This window comes from Ochotona curzoniae, unplaced genomic scaffold (assembly GCF_017591425.1).
Source record: "Ochotona curzoniae isolate NIBS_2020 unplaced genomic scaffold, NIBS_Ocur_1.0 scaffold_4701, whole genome shotgun sequence".
Classification (NCBI taxonomy): Eukaryota; Metazoa; Chordata; class Mammalia; order Lagomorpha; family Ochotonidae; genus Ochotona; species Ochotona curzoniae.
Genome location: NW_024467122.1, coordinates 70,760,324 through 70,781,999, shown reverse-complemented (window position 1 = coordinate 70,781,999; position 21,676 = coordinate 70,760,324). Strand labels below are relative to the sequence as shown.

The window sequence follows — 21,676 nt, the reverse complement described above, 5'->3', positions numbered from 1 at the left end:
GCTGTGCCTGGGGTTGGCTGGCCTGCCGGTTTTCCATGCAGGATGGATCTTCCCCATTCTCAGCTCCGAAGTAGCAGCTTGGCAACTGCTGTGGCCTTGACTTTGCTTTACATAGTGAGAAACGAGAATGATCAGTGAAGAACAGGCACCATATGTTATTACTTTAACATTTTCCCCTTCAATCTGTATTTTCCTTGGAAATGAGTATCTCTCTCCAACGTCAGGCACCCTCAGAATAAAATGGGTACCATGAAATCGGAAAGCAGACAATTCTCCGCATCCATATTAGAAACCAAACTTCAGATAAATACAGATGGCACCAATTATTGTATGGGCTGCTGCCACAAGAAAAACATTTTGTTATGCAAATTTATGAACCTAACACCTGTTTCAGCAACAGTCACACCACTAACAATCTGTGGTCTGGGTTGCTAAAGGCATTTTGAAATGGTTTACCTTTTCTCAGTCAGGATAACTGGACCCACAGAGTGATCCACTCTGTGTTATTGATTACTCTCAAATGTTCCCAGGGAGCCAAGTCCTATATTCAAAAGATGAGAATTTGCATCTTTTCACTGATGGGCATCACAGCCTGGCAGACACAGCTGGTCATTTGTACTCTGTGAAAATTGTCTTGTAAAGCCTCCGGGGCTCACAGATTGAAATCTGAACACACCTCCTGCTTGCTCGTAGGCATTAAGGATGAAGATGTACTCCTCAGGAGTGCTTTGTCCGGATTATTGCTGCAAACTGATTCACCAGCTACTGTTTGAAAACACTTGCAAAGTACAAGCTGGCAGTTCAAGGGCAAAGACCTTTCCAAGCCTTTCCATCTTTCCTTTGTGATTCCTCTTTTGACTGCATTGACATTCTCCTCCCTAATATTTGGATTTTTGTGTGTAATTATATCTGTCAAGGGTTGAACATTAAAAAAAAAACCTTCTGGATTTTTCATTAGGGTGCCAAAGGTTCAACATTTTTCTCTGCTTTGTGTGGACAACAATACTACTTCATGGATTTGTGAGATAAAACGGAGCAAGACCTAGGAAGAACTCAATACAAGGCAATGAGAGGGCAAGGTGTCTGGAATAGCAGTTAAGATGCCAACTTGGGGCACCTGTATTCCCTATTGGAGTGCTTGGGTTAAGTCCCAGCCTGGTTCCTGATTTCAACTTCTGGCTAATACACATTCTTGCAGCAAAGAGTGATGACTCAAGTACTTAGATCCCAACTACCCATGTGAGAGACCCAAACTGAATTCTGGGCTTCCAGCTGCAACCTGGCCCAGCCTGACTGTTGTGAGCATTTAGGAAATGAACCAGCAGATGGGATATTTCACTGTGTCTCTGTCCCTTCACCTTTTGAATAAATACATTTTTTTAAAATGTAGTTCACAAATCCTAGCTCCCATATTTGTGAGTCACAGGATTCCCGTGTACGTCAGTCATATTTTCTTCATCAAGAAAAAAAGCATTAATCAACTTCCTAGAATTACTGATTGAAAAAGAGGTAATGGCAAGAAAATGAATCAATATACACTTTGTTGACAGATGCATATGGGTCAAATCCTGCTCTCTTTTTCTAAATGGAGCTTGGGAAAGTTACTTGGGCACTTGGAGGCTTAGTGTTGTCATCTCTAAAGTGGGAATAATAACAATGTGGCAAGAATCAAACAAGCACAAGTAGCTCCAGTACCCTGGGCAGGCGTGGGGCAAATGGTGATGTGCCTCTTCTGAATTGTGAAACCGAGGGGCACCCCTGGCACATAACTGACACTCAGCAAATGTTTGCTCAATTGAATTGCTCCCTCAATCTTTCTCGCAAGCCTTTTACTTGCCTTGCCAGATATTTTCTCCTCCCCTCTTAATAACCACCCATCTGCCTGTATAATTGCAGTAGAGATGAGGACTATACGGTACCCTAGGCTTGGCTAGGGAGATTACGTTCTGAACTTCTGTGCCTTCTTCATGTGGCTCCCATCTACCACATAGGGTTTTCACATTTCTGTGACCACTAAACTCATTATTATCACACATTTTCTACTTAGAGGAAGGTCGTTACTTTGACTGTTTGGGGACAAAAACTGAAGCCTGCATTTACTGCAAAAAAACCTTGCTCTTGAAGAGCCTGATTCCATGTGGTCAGAAGCAACAGGAGAATTCCGTTCTACTCATCGTTACTAGAGATGGAGTTTGCTTGAGTCATTACCATCCCTTCAAGTTATCTATAACCTCATTAGCTTTAAATAAATAATTTATTTGAGAGACAGAAAGACGGCTCCTATCACTGGTTCACTCCTCAACTATCAGCAATGGTAGGGGCTTGGCCTGGGTCCAAACCAGGAACCGAGAACTCCCAGACTCCCACATGGTGGTAAGAACCCAGTGATTTGAGCCATCACCACTACCTCCTCAGATCTGCATTAGCAGGTAGCTGGAATCAAGAGCCATTGCTAGGGGCTGGGACTAAAACCTGGGCATCCTAAACTGGAGTCTGAACTAGTTGGGTGAACACCTGCTTTCCCTCTCCCATTCACTTTCTAGTGTATGCTCCCGATAGATCAGAGGGATTGAGATGAAAGAAGTGAAAATATCAAACTGTCCATTTAGTTCCAGTATCCCTACAGTTGCTGTTGACACAGAGCTACTCTCTGATTTCCAGTAACTAATATATAGTAAAAAGAACCCATAATGCATATAAGTGAGAATGACATTTTGAGATTTGATTACTGCTTTTAAAAAATATTAATTTATTTTAGAGAGAAGGAGAAACAGAAAAAGAGGCTTTCCACCCACTAGATCATTTCCCAAATGGCCACAAAAGCCAGAGCTGATCTGATCTGGAGTTGAGAGCCAGGAGATTCTCCTGGGTCTCCCATGTGAGCACAGATGCCCAAGGCTTTGTGCTGTCCTCTACTGCTTTACCAGGCTATTAGCAGTGAGCCTGATGGCAAGAGGAGCAACTGGGGCACAAACTGGTGCCCATACAACATCTAGGGTGCTAGAAGTTGGAGGATTAGCCTGTTGACTCACTGTGCCAGACTCAGAATTCATTTCCTTAAAACTTCATATATGAAACACACGAAATTTGTCCCTTTATGTAAAAAAAAAAAAACAGCAGCTTAACATCAAGTTTTCCTCTTCTAAGCATTTAGAATAAAAAGCAGCCAAAACCTTAAAAATAAATGTACACAAAACTAAAATAACATAATGGGGTATCAGAGCAAACACATATCGAATAAGGCTGACCTTTACCGCCACACTTTGTGTTATCCTACATTTGAATCCACAAGATGCTTACAAACCACCTCATATCATCTTCATCTCATACTGTGGGAATCTCAAGCTAAACCACCAGTGCAGGGTCACTCAGCTGGTTAACCAGCAGAACTACTCAAATCCCAGGTGGCTGGCTCCATGGCCCCATGCTTAACAATGAGACAACATATGCTTAACACAGAAATACAGAAAGGTGAAGGAGGGTATAGAAATTCAGTGGAAAAGGTAAGATATAAACATCTCAGAGAATAAGAAAAATACAGGGGGTGTGGAATAAAAGGAGGCTTTTTAGCAGGAATGATGAGTTGGAAAGGTTTGAGAAGCATTTTTAATCTTTTCTTACGCTGAAGGTTCTACCTACTATATCCACTTTTGGTCCATTTTCCTTCCATAATATGGTGATAATAGCACTCGTCTGACAACTGTGTTTGTACAGATGAAATGAGCCAAAAATTTACACCACACTTAGATCACTTTGTTAGCTTTGATTATTGTGATTTGTTTCTGTGAAATCCCATTACAGTTTATATTTTGCAATGCAACCTAAAGGAGCCTCTCTCAAACTTGAGTGAGCATCAGAATTATCTAAAGGGTTAGTAGAAATAGACTGGAGGGCTGCAACCCCAGGGTTTCTGATTTAATAGGTCTGGGAGGGGGGAGCCTGGTGGGTCTGTGAATTTGCATTTCTCACAGGTTCTCAGGTGGTGAGGATAACGCTGATCCTGGGACCACACTTTGAAAACCACCAGTCAAATGAGTTGCTTAATTTATCTGACTGGGAAGCAGATTTAGAAGCAAATGGAAATTTAAAGTACCTCTGCTTTACAGTCAATTACACTCACTCATATACACACTCACTCGTGAGAAAACAAATGGATTGTCTAGCCTAACAGTTAAAGGAGGTCCACTTGCAGAGTGCAGAGAAATCACACAACTTTGGGGAACACTGGCTTAAACTACAGTGAGATGGCAAATCTTACCCTTGCTCTACATCCAACAAGAGATGACACAGATGCCCAGAGTCGTAACATGACCAGTTCCGTGCTACCCACTGGACAGTGTCAAGGCCATGGTCTCTGCTAGACATAGTGGTTACTGGTAGCCTATTCAAAGGCAATGGATCACAGTCTCCAACAGAGGTGGAGTCCATGTTGGAGTGTCTTTGATGGTGCTAGACGCTCACAAATACGAAGGATTCATTGGGAAAGCAGGAAGGTCTTCCAATTTGCTCACTATACATACCTGAGTACTTTGAAACATTCATAGAAAATGGAATTATAATTCACTTTACATTTACAGATTTACAACATTTTTTGAAATCCATGCATAGTTTTTGGGTGATGTGTATTTTCCGTGGACTTCTGAAAAGTCCTCATAGTCTACACTTGGAGAATGGAATTTTATAATCTGCAGGTTATCAGCCTCAGTAAACAATTACCACATAGAAAGATGCCCCTCCTCCAGGCAGCCCTCCATTCTATATAATTGTTAGACAAGGAGGGGTGCAGGTCAACAGGGGTGTGATTTCTCAGCTTTTCTGTCCAAGTTCACAACTCAATGTTAACAGATAGACATTATTACTGCTGTGCTGTATCCTGCGTTGATTAAACAGCTCCCTCTGGATCCACTCCAAAGTGGGCTTTTAATACAAGATCCTGCCCCATTCCAAACCACAAGAGGAGCAGTCCTCGGAAACAGAATTATGCTAATAGAGGAAAAAGTGAAGTTGGGCATCTGAGTTCCCCTCTTTCTGGTCTCTTTCTTTTAAAGCCATTCCAGGTCTCGTGAAATAGAGGAAACTAAACCTGCAGTCGAATGAAGTATACTGTGGAGGAAGAGCTGTGTATTTCGAGGTATTTTGGTGTAGCAAGTGTTTGGGGTCTATAAAAAGATAGGGTTTATGCAACAATTAATGCTACCCAAAGAGAGCTCTGTGTCTTGCTAGATCCCTTGCTAGATCCCTGCAATGTCCCGCCCGACATGAGTATCTTTGAGCCACATTGTAGCAGTTCCTATGCATGAAGGAAGAGGAGACCAAAGACATTGGTCTGCCTGCCCCCTCAACCTTCAAAATAGGGGTTGCAAACTAAAGATGGCTCTTGAGGGCAGTGTGATGTTGAGCTCCATACAACCTCTGGCTGCCAAAGCTTCAGGGAAGCTTCCGGAGCATACTGTAACACAACATGGCCAGGAGGAGGTAATGCTGCCTGAGACCCACAGGGAGATGAAGACTGGCAGCTCTGTGTTTAGTGCCCTTTGCACCCCTGCCCCTGAGCTGGTCCTAAGTTCTGTGGGCCCTTCGCACTCAATGCTGATGCCTCAAATTTGCAGCCAGATGGTCTGGAGGGAGGATGGCAATAGCATCCCTTCTAGACTTCGGTTCAGTTTGGCTATATTGCAGAGCGATGGTGAAACAGTTTTAAAAGGTAACAGGCAGGTATGATTCATGTCAGGGAAGTCTATGAAATTGGTCATGTTTGGAAACAGTGAACCGAAAGAAGACTCTCCTGAATGGGAGACAAATTTTGACAAAAAAAAAATAGACCCATTTGAAAGATAAACTTCACACCCACTGAGAATCTGGGAATCTGGATAGAGTGGCCTTAGGCACCTTACTTCACACCTTAGTCAAACAGATCAAAATATAAAAGTCATGATACATGTAAGAAGCACTTGAATTCCACCACACTTGAGTGAAAAAAAAAAAAGTCTTAACCACTTCAGAAAAATCTGTACCTGCTACAAACTGAGTTATCTTGCTGTTGCCAGTACTTTGTTCACACTCCCCTCTTCTAATTAAAGATATGTCCCTGAATTTTTAAATGTCCCATATTTATATAAAAACGTCAACCTGATGTGCAAATCATCGTTGCTATATTGAGTCTGTTTTCTGTGCATGTTCCCAAGCAGGGACATTTGGCTCTCCCAAATTAGGGTGCCTATGAAAAGTAATTCGCACATTTCCATTTCTCTCCCCAAATTCCTGCTGGGCTCCCAATGTGCCTGATTTGTCTGTCCTTTAGGCCCCAAGTCACCGCTATAACATTGTACAATGGGGGGTGGTGATGAATGAGTGTGTGTGTGTGTATGTGAGTCTCCCTGAAGGTTCCAGGGTCTTGGGAGTTTTCTCAGGGACGTGTTTCTGAAGCGTAATCTCCAGAGTAAGCCGCTCTGAGTGTGTTAGGTCAGCGGAGGGAATTTGGGTGGACATTTTGAGGAACCTCTCTCGTGTAGGGACTGCTCCTCAAGTGAGGCGAAGCTGCTTAGCCTCGCTCGACAGTGTGGAAGCTGGGAAGGGCCGGACGAGGCCCGTCTCCCCCACCTGGATTAAGATGGTTCCGATGGGATCGTAGTTTTCAGTCTCCTGTGCCATGGCGAGGACGGGGAGGGAGACCTGCCCGCGAAGGCGCAGCCTCCAGGCGCGAAAACCTGAGGCAAAGCTCTCATCCCCACGGCAACACCGCGCGCCAGCCTGATCTACTCTGGCAGCGGAAGCAGGGGGATGAGGGTCGGGTTGGACCTATTGCTTGGTTCCGAGAACTAGGTCCTCCGAACGTGCTTCCCCCCTCCACGCCGGCCGCAGTGGTACAGCCCAAGGCGGAAGCGGCTCGGTGTCCCGGCACTCCAGAGCAGCTATGGCTGCCGGCATCCCCTGTGCGCTGGTGACCAGCTGCTCTTCCACTTTCAGCGGAGACCGGCTAGTCCAGCGTGAGTAGCGGGGCGCCTGGGTCGGCTTGCACGATTCCCGAGCCTCTGCGGGCGACCGACCTGGGAGCACGGCCTGCTGCTGGGCCCCGTGCCCCTCGCGCGGGCCGTGGACTGGGTCAGGTGCCCGGTGTTGCCAGGTGCTGGTCCCGGGCCTTTTCTATCTGCCCGGCCCACTCCGCGCTGCTTCCGGAGGGGCTTCATCTTAGCGCTCTTTGCGAGTCCCCTGAAGGCGCACTGCGAGCTGTGCGAGTGTCCGGTGCTGGCCTTGGGATGTTGTGAGGACTTGTTCCTCACAGAGCAGGTGGAACAGCCTAACTCCTTGCCTCGTCTGGTCCTTTGCCTTCCTCCCGGACCTTGCGCGATCCTCTTGGTGCCAGACCTAAGGCTTTGGCCTCTGGGCCCCACGCAGTGAGTGTCCAGCTAAAACAACCAGCGAGACCGCGTGGGGCCGGGTGGTCGCCCGACTGCATCACCCACGGGCTCCGGGAAGTTGGCTGATACGTAACTGCAGACTGGTCATCAGCGGTGACTCCCCGCTGCTGTGTGAGCGCAGGTCCCTCAGTTTTCTTTGGAAAATGATAATAGTTTTCCCAGGATGTTGCTCCAATCCAGAGACCTGCACGTAGTCAGCATTTGATAAATGATTCATCTTAGTCATTCCAACGCCTAGTTTCCTGGTCTTAAAATAGGCCATATACACCGGTTTTAGGATTTTTTTTTTTTAACTATAAAGCATCATGCACTTTTTTTTTAACCTCTCAAATACCAAAATTAGGTACTATGCATGCCTGATAGTCTCAATAATTTCTGGATTTTCATTTCCCAGTTGAGTGAGTCAAGAGACGTTATCTATCAGGGGTTCTTCAAAAAGTTCCATAAATTAATACTATAAGGAAATCATACAGGCATTTCAGAAACTTTGTTGCACCAAAATAAAATTCTTTTAATTCCATTTTGCATGAACTCCTTGAAGTCCCTTCTTCTTAGTTGTTGCTACCATACAGGATTAGCATTAGAAGGGGAGAACCACTTCAGATCATCTCAAACTTCCTTCTAGATGTAAAATCATACGTTGCTGTATTAGCTACCTGTATTTATGTTAGAGAATCCTTCACTTGAACCTGACATTCTATTTTTTTATATCAGCAAAGCTTTGCTGTAATATACATTTTTATGGAATATAATCAGTATTTTGACATATATCTGTGTTATAAACTGATCAAATCCAGCAGTTGGCATTTCCGTCTATCTTTTTGTGTTGAGGGCTGATAGGCTCTTGTCTTCCACTTCTTCATACAGTGTATAAACATTGTGGGCTGCAGTCACCGTCCTGAAGTGCTGTGCAGCACTAGAACCTGCTACCCGACCCTTTGCTGTTATCTCGCCTCCCTTCAGCCCCCTCCTCCCCACCTTTTTCAACATCTGATGCTCACTATTACAAGTTTAGTTAAACTTTTTAACTTCTGTGTGTGAAAAAGAGCATATGGCATTTGTCTTTCTAAGTTTGGTTTATTTTACTTGACATTTTGACCTCCATCCACTTCCATCCATTTTGCTGCAGTTGTCAGAATTTCATTCTTCTTATGGAAGATTTTGTGGTGTACATATTGTGAATAGTGCTACAGTGAACTTGGAGTGCAGGTAGTCTCTCTGATATAATAATCTCATTTTCTTCAGATAAATTCCCAGAAGTGGAATAGCTGGGTTATATAATAGATCTGTATTTAGATATTTAAGGTACTGCCATAGTGTTCTGTATAATGATTACTTTTTTTGCATTTCTACCAGCAGTGTGTAAGCATTCTTGTGGTTTTTTTTTTTTTTTGCCTTGTTGAACTTGGTAATTTTTGTTCTTTCAGAATTTGGAGTATATCATATTCCATTTCCTCCTGGCTTATAAGATTTTTTTTTGCTGAAGAATCTAGGAACCTCTTAGGGACTCCTTTGAACGTCACTTGACACTTTTGTAAGGTTTAAAATTCTCTTTTTGTGTTGCACAGTTGAGGGGTTGACCATGAAGTGTCACTGTGGCTATCTTGCCTGGTTGTGTCTATTTGGGGTCCTGTGGGCATCGCGTAATTGGATGTCACTGTCTCTTTGTAGAGTAAGGCAGCTTTGACTTATTACTTCATTGAATGGGTGCTCTATGTCTTTATTCTTCTCTTCCTACTCAGGGAGCCCCACAGTGAGTGCCTGTTTGTGTAATGATGTTGTTAAAGGTCTCAGAGGCTTTCTGCCCAAGTTTTTCTCTTTTCTCCCTCCCATCCTCCCTCCCTCTTGTCCACTGTTCTTCTCTACCCTTCCCTACTTCCCCCAACCTTCCTCCCCAACTTCTTCCTCTTTCTAGGTGGAGTGTTTTTGAAAGGCCTGTCTTCAAATTCGCATAGTCCTTTTACTGATTGGTTTGTTTTGTTCTTGAAGCTTTCAACTGTATTTTTTTTTTTATTTGACTCACTAAGTTATTTATTTCCAAGGTTTCTGTTTGGTTCCTTTTATCTCTTTTTTGCTGGATTTCTCATTCATGAGTACCCTGTGTTGCTTCCCTAATTTTAATCTATATTCTGTTTTATCTCCTGAGCACCCTTGTAATTATTCCTGGCATTTTGTTGGCCTCCTAGTGTTGGATTTTGCCAGCCTCAGATGAGTTCCAAGGTGCAGTTCTGTACTTGTTCTGGTACAGTGCTTCCTAGAGGCTGAAGTTGTGCTTCAGTATTAGAGAAGACTGGTGGAGGCTGACACTTAGCTGTGTTGCACCTGTGTCACAGCCACAGGCCTCTGTGCTGTACTGTGGATGCACACCACACTCATATGAGGCTGGGGTGATGTAGGTCAAAACCCAGCTCCCTCCTGTGAGGGTGCAGATCTCCACCTGACATCAGGGCAGGTCTAGAGACTATCTGATAGGGATGGCAAACTGGGGGCTCTGCCTGGTGTTGGTTCTCTATTGTGGTTGGACTAACACTGAGCTACCAGGTGTAATGCTGAGCTCAGTTTCCTGTCCTACTCCACGATGGCTCAGTTCTTTTTTTAAAGATTTATTTTATTTTTATTATAAAGTCAGATATACAGAGAGGAGGGGAGGTAGAGAGGAAGATCTTTTGTCTGATGATTCACTCCCCAAGTGAGCTCAACGGCCGGTGCTGTGCCGATCCAAAGCCAGGAGCCAGGAACCTCCTCCAGGTCTCCCACACGGGTGCAGGATCCCAAAGCATTGGGCCGTCCTCTGCTGCTTTCCCAGGCCACAAGCAGGGAGCTGGATGGAAAGTGAAGCTGTGGGATTAGAACTGGTGCCCATATGGCTTCCCGGTGTGTTCAAGGCGAGGACCTTAGCCACCAGGACATGCCACCGGGCCCGTGGCTCAGTTCTTATTCTTTCCCATCTGTGAGGTACAAGGAGGAGGAATTGTGGAGGCAATCCCTTAATGCTCAGCTGAATCACAGCTGGATCTCACAGTGCATGGAGTCCATGCCATCTTGGGGGTGTTTGCAAAGCCTGCACAAACCTAGTGTTAGTCCAGTATACAATGAGTTCATCCCACCGAGGCTCCTTCTGGCAGATCTAGACGCACAGTCGGTGAGCCCTGGCCTGGGATAGAGACCTTTGGGCTTTATCTGGTGCTGGACTCAACACAGAGGAGTGATCTCAAACTTCCATGAACATCCTGAGTTCACATCCCCCCACTTCCACAGTGGCTGAGTTTTGTGTTGCTATCTGCTGGAGGCTGAGAGACCAGTGGCAGAAGTGATCTGTCCCTTGGCTGCCTGGCTAGAGGAATCAAAGGCTCAGTCCGCAGGTATGGCTGGAGAGCAGGGACCCATCTGACACCAGGTTTCTCTATAGCAAGCCTGGTACTGCATTTCAAGTCTGGAGTCTAGCCTTAATTTTCTATCTCTCCCCCAGCTGGGAGGTGAAGTGTTTCTGTAGGTGGCCTTGTTGCTTGGAGAAGGGCCAGTGGTGACGCAGGCAACTCAACTCATCCTGCAGTCTCCAGCGCATCTTCTGTTGCATTGGACTGGGCACTGTGGTCTCCCACCTGGCTTCCTTTGTTCTTGTGAAAGTGGCATAGTTTGTGATTGGCTGTCCAAGTTAGTGTGTTGGGGAGATGATCACTGGAGAGTACCTGTCCAAGTCTCAAGTCTGGCATTCTCAAGTTCATTGTTGAAAACTGAGTAAATCAAGCTTTATGGTAAAGTTTCCGTAATCTTGCTTGGCTTACACAATAGAGATGTAGCTTTTTGTGTTTGGAATTCAGGTGCATGTGCCCACAGGCACACTCGGTCCTCTGGTCCCCAGGCTTCTGGAACTGCAGAACCAAAAGCTCAGTCACAGGATGGTCAACAGGCTCTGGGGTATCGTGCTGGCAAAGCCAGCCAGCCCATGGAACATTGCTGCTGCAGGCTGTCAGTGTCCTGCCCTTAGACAAGGCCTCTCCTGGGGAGGGGATTGTTATCTGAAAGGAAATGGCTCTTGTGCAGCTTGCCCCACAGTGTCTAGCAACAGGACAGGAATAAGAGCTTGAGTCTTCTTATGTGTATTTTTTCTGCAGCTTGTTGAGATATTCTGAGTGGAGCGTTTTGGTTTACCCTAGGAAGAAGTCATAATTTTTACTTAAGCCTAAGTTGCTATTTTGTCTGTGGTAGAAAAACTCTGCCTTTGACTGGATTGTATATTTCCCAGGCTTTATTCAAAGGATGGAAAAAAGATCTGGCCAGCAAGGGGTCTTCCACAGGGGTCTAAAGTTGTCATCACAGAGTGACTCCGATTTAGTGGTTTCTGTTGGTGATGGGGGTGAGGAGAACTTTGATTTTTGCTGTGATACTTTATTTTTAAATTTTCAGTTAACATTTCAAATGAGCATAAGATTTTTGTGTTTATTTTAGAGGAACATTGAGAAGGGGGAAAACTTCAATCCAGGGTCATAGTAGCCTGTGCAAATCCAAAAGGACTTAAAGAGTATGTTTACAATATGTTCCTCTGTGTGTGTGTACGTGTAATGTGTTTCTGTCTCAATTAAAACTCAACTCAATGGTTTCCCAAAGTTGCTGTTAGTTCGGGAGCCAAGATGCAATTGTACTTCTGTACTTGTGGAATATAATCAATTTGGTACCTCGAACTAGGTGTGTGTTCAAAGTAGAGATGGAAATGGGAAAATTGCTATAGATTTTTTAAAAGGATTTATTTATTTATTTATTGATATTGGAAAGTCAGATAAACAGAGGGAAGAGAGAGGAAGCTCTTCCGTCCGTTGGTTCACTCCCCAAGTAGCCGCACCAGTCGGAGCCCAGCTGAGCCAAGCCGAGCCAATCCAAAGCCAGGAGCCAGGAGTTTCTTCTGGGTCTCTCATGTTGATGCAGGGTACCAAGACCTTGGGCCATCCTTGACTGCTTTTCCAGGCCACAAACAGGGAGCCGGATGGGAAGCAAGGCCGCCAGGATATGAACTGGTGGCCATATAGGATCCCAGCGTGTGCAAGGTAAGGACTTTAGTCACTAGCATACTGGGCCAGTCCCAATTGCTGTAGATTTTACATTTTACCATTAACATGAAAAATTTTATAACTCTCAAAATACATTCATGCTTATTCTTTCAGGGTAGTTGGGGCCTTTGTAGAGGAAGTGTATGGAGAGTTAAATAACAGGTGGAAATGCCTTCATTGGTTTAATTTGTTTCCTTGTAGCATAAAGAATTTAACTTTGTGTGAAGTTTTAAACTAATCCTTTAGATACTGATGAGAGAACTAAAGGTAAGGTACTACCTTTCTGGGACACAACATTCCAGGGAGTGGGGCTGAGAGAGGAGGAAGAGGAGACATGCCAGTGGAACAGTGTTAGGCCTCAGTCCCTGCGGCACTGAGCTGTTGTGGATACAGAGAGTATTGTTTCATTCTGGAAGGTTCTGAGCATGTGTAGACTCAGACCTTTGTTCTGGTCTGTCTGCTTGTTTTTGTCTGGCAAAAGGTAAAAGCATCTAGAAAGTATGCAGTGGTTATTGGGTTCAAACAACTTTTGTTGCCTTTTGCCCTATGTAATTCAAGTAATGACACTCAATAAATAATGAATCTGATATAGGATGATATTTTTATAAGGTTAAAGTCTGAAGATTGTTTTAAATTTGTCTGGTAAGAATAATGATCTGGACATGACATTGTGTTTATGTTGGAGTCAGTGCCTGCACACACTACAAACACATCTCTAATTACTTATCCTGGAAGCGAGATTGACGTAGGTTGGAATGGACTGAGATAGTTGGGAAACTTAAAGAGACCTTTCTGATTAAAGGCCTTTTTGGTCCGGACCACTGTGGGCTCAGATACTCCTTACAGATGCAGGCTGGTTCTACACATAGCTGGGGAAAGCATCGCCATACCTGGGCCAGCATTAAGGTTGTTCAGGGCAGGGATGTGTGTGCTCATGTGGCAGTAAACAGCACCACAGCATGGCCAAAGGGGCCGGACTGTCTGAATTCTGCCTGGGTTGTGCAGGCTTTTTTTAGGGGGTGGGGAGAAAGTCTGTGGCTTGAACAAAGCGTTCTAGCCTCCCCTTAGCTAGCTTAGAGCTGAGAAACTTCATTTCCCCCAGTCACTTAGATGGGCCACCCATTGCTCTGAGTGCCTGAAACGTGCCTCGGTCAGCCTCCTCAGCAGAAATGTGAGGGTCTTATCACCCAGCTTCTGTGACTTTTAAGCATCTTTTTTGGGATAATGTTACTATGTTTACCTGTCATTACTTGCTTAAGAGAGGCTCTTTTAATGTTACTTTTCAGCAGGTGTAAGGAGTTGTACAGCTGCCATCACTGTCTGATTGTGGAACATAACTTTCATCTCAGAAGGAAGCCTTGTGCTTGCTTCATTCTCACTGCTACCTCAGGCAACAGCTAGTGCGTTTGCCGTCTTGCCCTTCAGATCTTCTGGATATTTTACAAAATGGAATCATACAATGTTGTTGTGGTCTTTTATGTCTGGCTTCTTTTATGTAGCATAATCTTTTCGAGGTTCATTCATGTCCTATTCTTTTGGTACACCATGTTTGGTTTATTCATTGGTTGATAGACATTTTGGCTACTGTAACACTATTCTGAACACAGTTGAACAGCTTGACATGTGAACAGGTTTTCACTTCTCTCCGGTAGATGCCTAGACTGTTGGGTCTTATGGGAAGTTTATGCTTCATATTTTAAGAAGCTGCAAACCTTTTTCAGAGCAGCAGCACATTCCCATCAGCAATGGCTGAGAGTTCCAATTTCTTCACATCTTTGTTAACACTTGTTATTGTCAGTAGTTTCAATTTTAGCCAATCTAATGGTTGTGAACTATCTCCTCATGAATTTAATTTATATTTCTCTAATTAATCCTAATGTTAAGATTTTTCATGTGTATGTAGACCAGTTATGTATCTTTGGTGAAATGTTTATGAAAATGTTTTTTGCCTTGGACTAGCAACACAGTCCAGGTCTCCTGCGTGGATGGCAAGAACCCAGTGACCTGAGCCACAACTGCCTCCCAGGGACTGGAGTCAGGAGGCAGAGCCGGGACTCCAACTCGGGCACTCCAGTGGAAGAAACCAGCATTTCAGCTACTAAGCTAAATGCCCATTTCCCTGCCCCTTTGTAAAATCCTTTTTTTTAAAATATTTTTTAATCTTCATATTTGTGAGATATAAGAATTCTTTATGTGTTTGTAAAAGTACCTTGATAGACCCTGGCATGGTGGTCTAGCAGCTAAAGTCCTCGCCTTGAACACACTAGGATCCCATGTGGGCACCAGTTCTAATCCCGGAGGCCTCGCTTCCCATTCAGCTCCCTGTTTGTGACTTAGGAAAACAGTTCAGGACGGCTCAGAGCCTAGAGACACTGCACCTGGTGGGAGGCCCAGAAGAAGCTCCTGGCTCTTGGGTTCAGATTCCACTTGGGGAATGAATCAGCGGATGGAAGTTCTTCCTCTCTGTCTCTCCTCCTCAGTATATCTGACTTTGCAATAAAAATAAATAAATTTTTAAAAGAAAAAAGTACCTTGATAATTTACAAATATTTTCGTCTATGGTTTGTCTTTTGATTTTCTTGATGGCATTTTTTGAAATGGCAGTTTTTCATTCTGAAAATGTCTGGTGTCTGTGTGTGTCCCTGTGATGATTCTATGTGTGTGTGTGTGTGTGTGTCCCTGTGATGATTCTCTGTGCTTCCCAAGTTGACTGTGCCCTTCTTGGGGGACCCTTGGGTGCTGTGAGGTTATACATGTTTGATGACACTTTCTAATGGGCCAATTATGTTTTTAGTCTGTAAGCACAGGAGATAATACTGTTCTATGAAGATTTTCCTAGTAGTCAAAGATGTAAAATAGATTTTATTGGCTCTATGACATCTTTAAGTAGTGGAGAGGTGATGGTGCCTGGCTACATCATTTCTGTGAGAAAGAATAAAACCAGTTTTGAATTCTACAATTGTGTGTGTGTGTGTGTGTGTGTGTGTGTGTGTGTAAGGACTGAAGCTAAATTCATTCCACAAGGTGTCTGTGCTGAAGATTAGAACTTTCCGAGATTGGAGATGGTTAGCATTTTAAGCCAGATGTATGACTCTGTTCATGACTCTGTATGACTCTGTATGATTCTGTTCCAGACATTGTATGCTGTATGGCAGCTCCCTGGCCATGATAAAAAGTCTCCAGGTGTTGATGGGAGTCCCTGTTCTACAGAGACCAGTGCTTTGGCTGTGTATTTAAAACTGATTTTGGAGCCAGCACTGTGATGTATCAGGCAAAGCCTCTGCCAGTGATGCCAGTACCCACTATGGTGCCAGTTCAAGTCCTGGCTGTTCCTCTTCTGATCCAGCTCTCTGCAAATGTGCCTGGAAAAGCACTGGAGTATGACCTGAGTATTTGGTTCCCTACACCAATGTGGGAGAACTGAAAGAAGGTCCTGGTTTCAGTCTGCACCCTGGCCCAGCCCCAGCCGTTGGGGCCATTTGCGCAGTAAGCCAGAGATGGAAGATCTCTCTTATCTTTTCCCTTATCTCTCTGTAACTGCGTTTCAGAAACATAAAATACATCTTTAGAAAAGAACTGTGATTTTGAATAAATAAATTCAGGTAACTCCCTTGCCCAGCCTTGAACCTGGGTGGGAATTGGATCCTTTGTTATGAAGTAAGAGGGTGGGGCTTCAGGGGCAGTGCATGAAACTCAGGGGCCACTGGTTCCTGCTGGGTCCTCTTACAACACCCATCCCAAGTTCTCCCTCCCCGCCCCACCAGCCTCTCCGTGTCGTGGTTCCCTACGTGGCTGTTGCCACATTGTGAGATCTTCTCAAGGCACGCACTCCCCCATCCCAGCATACTTTTAAGATGCAGCTGTGGTGATCAGTTCCAGATGACTACCAGGAGAACGTAGACTTGGCTTCTGCAAGGAGGACCAGGTTGGATTTCTTCTGTTCCAACTTTTAAGACTTTTCCACTGTGATTAAAAAAAAAAAAAAAAACCAACAACTCAGAAACATGTGGAAATGTGGATTTGAGTGTGAGCAGAGAAGAGGCGTGTTGGGGAGAGGGACTGGGTGTTGTGAGCAAACCAGGATCTCTGTGTTCTTGTTAGGTGGTGGTGTGTGGCTTTGCTTCAACATAGTCATTCCCCCGGCAGCTCACCACTGCTTCAGTGACTGAGCTGTCATATAGATAAAACAGATGCCACCTAGGCTTGCCCCAGGAGCTGCGTGGAGGGTCACTCAGGGAATCCCAGATAGGAGTTTCCTGACATTTGTCTGTATAAATTGCTGGCTCTGTGGGTTTTACCTATTAAATGCCATCTATGGCTGCAGCAGTGTGAGCTCCCTTTAGTACTGGGGGAGCTGCACCCCTCTTATATGGCATTGTTATGAAACTGGGGCCATGAATTTTTAACTGCTTGCAACAGTATAGACCCTGTTATGGTTTTGAAAGGCCTCCCTTGCCTTGCCAGTTAATGAAAACTCTGGGTTTTGTGTTTTCCCCCTCAAATCACATTTTACTCAATCCCTTTCTTTCATAATAGTTACTTTCCCCTTCAGTTGACGTCAGACTCTGCTGTCTCCTATAATTTTCCTAATTGCTTTCTCTTCTGTCTTGGTATATGCCTTAACAATGGAAAAGAAAACTTTGAGAATGCATATTTTAGGGGGTGGTCAGGGGTGGCAGCTTAAAGGAGGTGGTTGTGATGTTTGTAATTATGCTGTTTACTTTTCCTTTTCTTTTTTTAAAGATCTATTTATGTTTGTTGGAAAGGCATATTCACAAGGAGAGACAGAAAGATCTTCCATCCACTGGTTCATTCTCCAAATGGCCACAATGGCTGGAGTTGAATCTATTCAAAGCCAGGAGCCAGGCTCATCCTCTGGGTCTCCCACCTGGGTACAGGGTCCCAAACCTCTGGGCTATCCTCTGCTGCTTTCCTAGACACACCATAAGTGGGGAACTGGATGGGAAGTGGAACAGCTAGGGCACAAGCTGGTACCCATGTGGGATCCCCTGACTTGCAGGATGAGGATTAGCCAATGGAGCCATCACATTGACCCATGTAGTGATGCTGTTTCTTACTAGCTGTCCTCAGTGCATCTCTAACCTGTTAGCCAGGAATGCTTTCATATGCAGAGCAAATGGAGTTGGGAGGACAGAAAGGGCCACTCCAGGCCCAGTGCCTGTACTGTCTTAGAGCTGTTTCATTTTCCAGGAAGCCTGCCCTTTGAGGATTGTCTCAGCCTTCCTTTATGGTGACAAAACCCAGCGGTTGATCTGCTTGAGGTCTTGCAGGGGGCCAGCATTCGGGCAGGATCTTCTGACCTTAGGGCTGTACAGTCTCTGTTTCGTTAGGGTCGCCTTCTCCCAGGGAAGAGAGGCACGCCAGGTTTCCAGAAGCGTGGGTGCCGGGGAAGATCCTCTTAGCCAGGGTGCGAGGTGGGGAAGCCTCGCTGGAAAGACAGATTCGGGTTCTGAGAAAAAATAAATGCAGCATTTTCAGGAGCGTGCTGCGTTCCAGAAGGATTATTGTAATTTGAGGTGGCAGCTGTCACTTCCCTGAGGGCATGATAAGTGTGACTTTAACTGCTGGACAACTTCTCTTCAGGGAATGTCATGATTGATTAAGCACACATTCTGTTAGTATTAAGAGTATACTTAATTACCTTGCTTCCAGAGGAGGTATGAGCACTTGAAAACGGGGTGTGTGTGTGTGTGTGTGTGTGTGTGTGTGTGTGTGTGTGTGTGTGTGTGTCTGTGCATGGAAGTGAGTGAGTGTGGGAATTCATGTCGAATATCAGTCTGCTCCCAGAATTCATGCTGGAAGGAGTTTCAGCTCTTCCTGATTCTGAATCAGAAAGCTGGCACCCCCCACCTCTTTTTTTTTTTTTTTTTAATCTATTGGCTTGTTTGTCTAATTGACCCTTGAGGGAAGGCACTTTAGGCAGGGGAGAGCAGTCCAAAGCTGGGCAAGAGGAACAGAAAAGCTTCCGGTTAAACTGAAATGCTGCTCCGCCCACAGCTTCCTCTGACTATTGAAATCTTCTTAGTAATTTGCCTCATGACACTATACGGAGAATAAGTTCTCCAAAGAAGGAAGAAAGTCTGTGGGAGTTCCTGGAGGATTGGCAGCCATGTAGAAACACTGAAGACAGTTGACACCTGCACCTGAAACTGGGGAAAGGTTTAGACTGGTTATGGGAACTGGACTGGTGTGTGACTTCTAGAAATACATACAAATGAACTATTTTAAGCCATGAAGCCTAGTGCCTAATGACAGCCCTGGCAGCTAATCACTTGGTGTTTGTCTCTGAGAGAATGATGACTTAGAGCTCCGCCAGGTGGCCGTCAGCAATGAGAACGGGCTGATGTCTGTCAGGGAGCGAAGCTGCTCTTGTTGCTTCGTGTGCATCAGAACTGACTACATCAAAATGCAGCGAGCGCCAAAGAAGGGAGACCAGTGCAAAGTTTCTCAAGGAAGCCTGTTGGGCACAACGCCCTTGAAAACCACTCCAGCTCGCCTTTGGCATATAAATACCTAGAGACGTAGATCGTGTTGTGGTGGGCTTACTGTGCTGCAGATTCCTTTCTAGTAGTGCCCCTTGTTTTTGGCTGTTATTTTTAGGGTTTCTAAAAGGGCATAGTGTACTTTAGGGCCTTGGGGATTGCAAGGTAGGATGCTAAGTATTACTGTGTAGAACATGCATGACCTTAATTCAGTTTTACTTCTGCTCCTCTTAAGCCTACCTGCTGTTTTTGTTCTGGCTTGCAGTTATCCCACCTGTAGACTGAATGGATTATACCTATGAAGGTACTTCAAAAAAAGTTTGTGGAGGGGCTGGCCTTGTGGCCTATAGCTGGTAAGGCCACACTCTGTGACGCCAGCATCCCATGTCGGTTTCAGTTTAAGTTCCGGCTGCTCCACTTCTAGTCCAACCCTTTGTTAATAATGCCTGGGAAAGCATCCGAGGCTGGCTCAGATGCTTGGGACCCTGCAGCAAGCAGGAGACCTGAAAGAAGCACCTGACTCCTGGCTATGGAGGGGATCCAGTCCTGGCAGTTGTGGCAGTTTGGGGAGTAAGTCAGCATTTGGAAGGCCTGTCTCTCTTTCTCTCGCTCCCCCTTTCTCTGTAACTCTACCATTTAAGTAAATAAGTAAGTAAGTAAAAAATAAATCATCCTTTTTTTAAATGGGATTTTTTTTTAAGTTTGTGGAACAATCAATTTTCCATAAAATACTTTGATAGAAAAATTTTCTGGGATCCATGCAGTTTCTAGATAATGAATATATGTTCTCATCAATTTTTGGATGCATGGATTTTTTAAAAAAAAATGTGCTCAGATACACCTTACCTTACTTTTTAGTTTCCACAACATTTTGAAGTGCCCTGTCCATAGAAACTCTGATCCATATGTACAACCAGTTGAGTGATTTTATATTAGGTTGGGAAAGAATCAACTTGGTAAGCATTTGAAGTTAAATAAGAAAGATGAGGGAGGAGAGCTATATTTGGTTTAGAGACTGACAGTGTTTAAGTTAAACTCTGCGTATGACAATTCATGGTAAGAACTTTCAGTGAGGCAGTCTGCTTTGTTTCTGCCCTCTCTCTGTCAGGGCAGAGCTGTGATAGCAAGTCCACATGTGGCCTCACTCAGAGTGTCCGATTAGACGTAAAGTGTTCACAGACGGGATTTGATGAGTAAATTAGCACGCAGAATTAGGATAGCAACTACTCACTCAGCTACTGAAACAGAAAAGTGAAATTCATTTTCCCAGCTTCTCTTCCCATCTGGGTTTAATGAAAATAACAAAAACAAAGAGGCTTCTTGTTTACATGTAAGTAAGTATCTTAATCATATAAAAATCAAAGACAGTAGAAAATTGAAATTTGAAGAGCTCCGAATAACAAACATTGGTTTGTTGTCTTGTATTCTAAACATTAATAAGCCAACCTTAAAATAAACCCAAATATAAAAACAAAAAATTGTTAAAATAAAGCCAGATATTCTAAATTGCAGTTAATAAGTACATGCCATTTTAATTGACTTTATTTTTTCACAATGGTTGAAAACTTTAACTTGAAAAAGCATAACCCAAAGTTGATTCAAATTTTCACTTTATAGCCAGCAACTTAGGAAATGTAGAGAAATGATTGGCCGTGGTAGGAATTCGCCTCTTAGCCTTTGTACTCTGCGCCTTCACAACAGTAACATTCATCAGTTTGTTCTTCGTGATCCTTGCTCCTTGCCTCTAAAACAAGTCAATTTATGATTTTTAAACAGGATTTATGGATGAAGACTGATTGATGTGGTAACTCCTCCCATCCTTTAAAAAAATGAGTTTAGCTTTTTCTTCCGCTCTTGGTTTAGTTTTGCCTTCTTCCTTCTGTGCTTCTCTTGGCGTGTTCCAGTGTCTGTGTGCTGGGGGCACTGCCAGCTCTAGGAGACACAGCAGCGTATTGCTGTGCCACCTGCCTGATGTGTAAGTGTTAGCATTGAAGGCGGTACGGAATTTGCTCTAGCTTTCTTCCCATGAGACTTGTACATGTAAGCAGAATCTTTGTTTTTCATAATTCTTCTGTTTTTCCTGCTTATTTCCCACTTGTATTTGTCACAATGCTCCATCAGGGACTTCATACCTGGTTGCCTTGGAGTTGATTGACACTCAAAGATTATGACTGCAGGTAGAACTTAAGCCGAAAGACCAATATTTTTCAAATATTAGTATAGACTTTCTGTTAATTTAAGAGTAAGAATTCTGGTTTGGGGGAACATTAAAAGTCTTACCATGTACTTTATATTACAGGCAAAATCTTATATATCTTCAATAATTTTTTTGTGGTCAAAAAGGGACTTTTCACTTTGTCGAAGACTAATTAACTACAATATCCACATGATGAAAGAATGCTTTTGTGCATGTGTGTGTGCGCATGTTACTTTGTGTATTTCTAGAAATTGGTGCTGCTGGCAGTCCCTGGGCTACAGCAGCTTGACCAGGTCTGTGTTGGCCACACGTGAAGGCAGCTTGCCATGTGTGCATCTTAACTCTGTAATTGTCTGTTTTCAGGGTCCTGCTAGTTGTGAGCTTGAGGCATGGTTTTACAATGTTCATCTTAGCATGTGCTGAATCAGGAGCTTAGGACTTTTAAAAAAATCTGTATTTCTCTAATAACGTAATTAGTGGCATATCATTTTACTTCTCTAAGGTCATTTTCCA

At 44.1% G+C, this 21,676-nt stretch overlaps 1 protein-coding gene across 3 annotated transcripts in view; it reads left to right on the top strand.

Moving 5' to 3' along the window:
- The first annotated feature begins 6,863 nt into the window (after positions 1-6,863).
- The window catches only part of AAGAB (alpha and gamma adaptin binding protein), a 46,513-nt gene continuing 31,700 nt past the window's right edge, over positions 6,864-21,676 (top strand). For all 3 annotated transcript variants that reach the window (XM_040968997.1, XM_040968996.1, XM_040968999.1), the window contains exon 1: positions 6,864-6,986. In XM_040968997.1, coding sequence (XP_040824931.1) covers positions 6,914-6,986 — 73 coding nt within the window. In that variant the 5' untranslated portion in view covers positions 6,864-6,913. The remainder of the gene's footprint in view (positions 6,987-21,676) is intronic.